At 57.6% G+C, this 3,918-nt stretch overlaps 1 protein-coding gene across 3 annotated transcripts in view; it reads left to right on the top strand.

Annotated features, from left to right (window-relative positions):
* NACC2 (NACC family member 2) overlaps positions 1 to 3,918 on the top strand; it is a 15,303-nt gene that overhangs the window by 5,754 nt on the left and 5,631 nt on the right. For all 3 annotated transcript variants that reach the window (XM_010721018.3, XM_010721019.3, XM_010721017.3), the window contains exon 2: positions 879 to 1,805. In XM_010721018.3, the coding sequence (XP_010719320.1) occupies positions 941 to 1,805 (865 nt within the window). In that variant the 5' untranslated portion in view covers positions 879 to 940. The remainder of the gene's footprint in view (positions 1 to 878; positions 1,806 to 3,918) is intronic.

A 3,918-nucleotide genomic window follows, 5' to 3' on the forward strand; every position in this document is an offset into this window, starting at 1 on the left:
TCGTCCGTTCGGCGACGTTCTCGACGGGCCGGACGTCGCGTCGCAGTACGGACCGGGTGGGGGCGGGGGGGGTCCTGGGCTCTGGCTGTGAGCTGCTGAATGCGCAGTGCTTTGCTTTGCCGGAGTTGTGGTGCACAGGAGGCACTGATGCTGAGCACCTCAGCTTTGCGCGCCGGCTCCACGCTCCCATCACGTTTATTGAGGATGTGAGCAGCCCCGAGGTACTGCAGGGGGGGCTGCCCTGGTCTGGCCGGGCCGGGACCCCCACCCTGGGCTGTGCTGTGGGGTCTGCGCCCCGGCAGCACCCAGCGTGCCGCAGTGTGTGAGATAAGCGGTGTTTTGTTCGGGGCTCATTCTGTTGAGAAAGGGTTTAACTGTTGAAATGCTTCCTCTTTCTGGTGCAGAAGTGAAGGTTGCTTTAGAAAGTGCTTTGAGATGGGAGCACTGACGGAATCCTGCCTTTATCTCGGGCAAAATGGCACTTTGCTTTCTAAATGTCTTTTCTATAGTTTCAGTGTAGCCGCCGGTGGTGGTGGTGCTCCTTATATAACGCTGCCCAAGGTCTGTCTGCTCTCTGTGCGCTTTGCTGTGCTCTCTTCTCCCATTATGGGTCACATTTTGCTGTATAAAGTAAACCCCCGGGGGAATAAATCAGTGGGGTTTATTTAAACAGACCGCAACTTTAAGGAAATGTTTGAGTTTTGGAACATCCCTCGCTATCCTCCATGAGCGTTGTTTAAGAGCGTTGATAAGCGATTTTATAAGGAACTGTTTTGCTGCCTTGGCTCCAACCACGGCTTGGAGCCTTCGGTGTTATCGTGTGCCTCCGAGCTGTCTGAAAACACTGTTCCTCTCTCCCTGCCTTCTCCCTTTTTCAGATGTGCCCTACTTTGGATACCCCTGCATTGAATGCCTGAGGAGCTCCGGCGGATCCTGAGCCATGTCGCAGATGTTGCACATAGAGATTCCCAACTTTGGGAACACCGTGCTGGGCTGCCTGAACGAGCAGCGCCTGCTGGGGCTGTACTGCGATGTCTCCATCGTGGTGAAGGGCCAGGCCTTCAAGGCACACCGTGCCGTGCTGGCTGCCAGCAGCCTCTACTTCCGAGACTTGTTCAGCGGGAACAGCAAAAATGCCTTTGAGCTGCCGGGGACGGTGCCCCCTGCTTGCTTCCAGCAGATCCTCTCCTTTTGCTACACTGGCAAGCTCACCATGGCGGCCAGCGAGCAGCTGGTGGTGATGTACACGGCGGGCTTCCTGCAGATCCAGCACATCGTGGAGAAGGGGACAGACTTGATGTTCAAGGTGAGCTCGCCCCACTGTGACTCTCAGACCGCCATGATCGAAGACCCCTCCTCAGAGCCGCAGAGCCCCTGCAACCAGCTGCAGTCAGCCTCTGCGCCCTACGTCATGTCCCCCTCCATGCCCATCCCGCTCCTCACCCGGGTCAAGCACGAGAGCCTGGAGCTGCCGCCGGCCGCCGTGCCGGGCCTGCCCGCCAAGCGGCCCCTGGAGCCGGGCGCACGTGATGGCCCTGCAGGAGCGGGCCCTGCTGCCGGCCCGCTGAAGCTGTCGCGTGTCTCCTACTATGGGGTGCCCAACCTGGCCTCCCTCCTGCCCACCGTGCAGCAGGTGCAGTACTCGCAGGGGGAACGCACCAGCCCCGGCGCCAGCAGCATCCCCACCACCGACAGCCCCACGTCCTACCACAACGAGGAGGATGAGGAGGACGACGAGGCGTACGACACCATGGTGGAGGAGCAGTACGGGCAGATGTACATCAAGTCCTCGGGAGGCTATTCTGGTAAGGAGCGCGCTCTGTCCTTTGGTTTTCCGCTCTCCGCGAGGTTTTGCTCGGTCCTTCTGCACTGGGTTGGGGCTGGTTGGGGAGCTGGTGGCTCTGTGGCTTTGCTGGTTTGCAGACAGCCTGGCGCTGGGACATCCCGTGGGCAGTGGCCACCTCCAAGTGTGTCACGTGTCCTCCGGTGCCGTGGGTCACCTTCTGGGCTGTGTGAGGCGCCTTCCCCTCATCCCAGTCTTTTGAAACACGCGGTGCAACATGCTTGTGTCCCTTCCTCCAAACGTCATCACGTAAATCATGCCCAGAGATGTTGGATGGGAACAGCTGTGGCAAGGAGCGCAGGAGGACTGCTATCCAACTACCTGCACTAACAGCCACTCCTCTGCCAGGCCTGCCTGGTGCACTGGAGTCAAGCAGGGAAAAGCACTTTGAGTCCCACTGACACCATTTTATTGCTGTATGGAAGCAACCACATCCATGACTCCTCACAGTAGTGATGCTGTTCCACTGTCAGAAATATTTGCCTAGTGAAGGACCCTCTAAACCTCTCTGCTGTGTCCCCACCGCAGCGCCAGGGGTCGGGGACAGGCTCTGTGCATGCACAGGGCTGTGCCAGCAGCCTGCCCTCAAGCTGAGCCGAATTCAGGCTGCTTTCCTCCACGCCGGGTTTGTTTTTATTTTGTTTTGTGTTTTCTCACTGTGGAGCATGCAGCGAGTAATATGGGCTTGTCCTCAGCGCTGAGCGCTCGGAGCATTATTCTTCAGAGAAATGGGATTATAGCCTTGTGTGCCGTGTTTGCCTTTCGCCGTCATGGGGCCAGTGCATAGAGAGCAGCAGAACAAAACCCATCCTGCAAGCTGCCGGGAGCCTGGGGCAGGGTGAATCCTGTGCCAAGCAGCTCTGAGCGATGCTCCGAGGCCTGGGAGCATCCCTGGGCATCCCTGAGCCTTTTGGTGTGTGTGCAGCGGGACGTCATGGTGGAGGGAGGCTGTGCTGCTTTCTGGGGTGGCTCTTAGGATGGAGCTGTGCCCCATGCAGGGCTGCGCTGCCCTCAATTTCTGCTAAAATCTCTCTTCCGCAGCCGCACGTTTCGAGGGAGTTTCCTGTCTTAATGAAGCCAGCTCTGGTATCGGGCTTCCTGGAAAACGGGGCACACAAAAAAAGAGAATTAAAAAAAAAATAAAACCTAAGCTATTCCATTATAGTCGGAACTTGTAGAGCTAACTGTGTTTTAATTACTCAGGATAAACCGTACCCTCAAAAGGTGCAGAATAATAAAACTGTAAGATGGAAGAGAGCGAGCCGGCTAATCCCACTGCTGGCATGGAGCTCCTGCAGCCTCACAAAGGTTGGGGGGAGGGGGCAGCCGCTTCAGACAGATTGCCAGGGTTTCCAGGAGCCCCGTTTGGAAAAACAAAAACAAAGCGAAGGAGAGCGCGGCACATCGAGCCCCGGATTTCAGGCATTTCTTTTTTTTCCTCCCCCTATTTCTACGCTTTGCCCCCACCCTGCAGTGCTGGGTTGGCCCTGACGGCAGCGTTGCCCAGAGCTTAGCACTGAGCCCCGAATTCGTGCTTGTTTGCTCACATCCGGCCCTATTCGGGGTTCAGAAGCGATCCCCGCAGCTGGGCTGTGAGATGTGCACTGTGACCTTGGCAAAGGGCTTTGCTGGGAGGAGAGGAGCGGGAAGCAGCCTTGTTTAGTGCTGGGAATCTGCAGCGTGAACCTGAGGAAAATCCCTGGGATGCGGGGAAGGAGCTGCAGAGGAGCAGGAGGACGGGTGCACACCTGGAGCTCCGCGGTGGCAGCGCCGCAGCAAAGTGCCCGATTCCACCCATTGCTCCGGATGCGGAGCTGCTGAGGCTCAATGAGGTTCCTAACATCTGATCGGAGAAACGCTCAACTCGAGGAGATGTTAAACAAAAGCCAAAGTATTTTTATCCCTAATTACAGCGCCGTGGGCCCGCTCTGAAGTGGGCTGCAGCAGGACGTGCAGATGCGCTGCTCTGCGCGCTGCTCCCAGCTCACTGCTTGCACCTGCAGCACGCTGATGCTGATGGGAAGCAGTGGGGTTGTGCGAGGTGAGGCTCCGACCCCTCTGCCTGTCACTGCTTT

This window comes from Meleagris gallopavo, chromosome 19 (assembly GCF_000146605.3).
Source record: "Meleagris gallopavo isolate NT-WF06-2002-E0010 breed Aviagen turkey brand Nicholas breeding stock chromosome 19, Turkey_5.1, whole genome shotgun sequence".
NCBI classification, from domain to species: domain Eukaryota; kingdom Metazoa; phylum Chordata; class Aves; order Galliformes; family Phasianidae; genus Meleagris; species Meleagris gallopavo.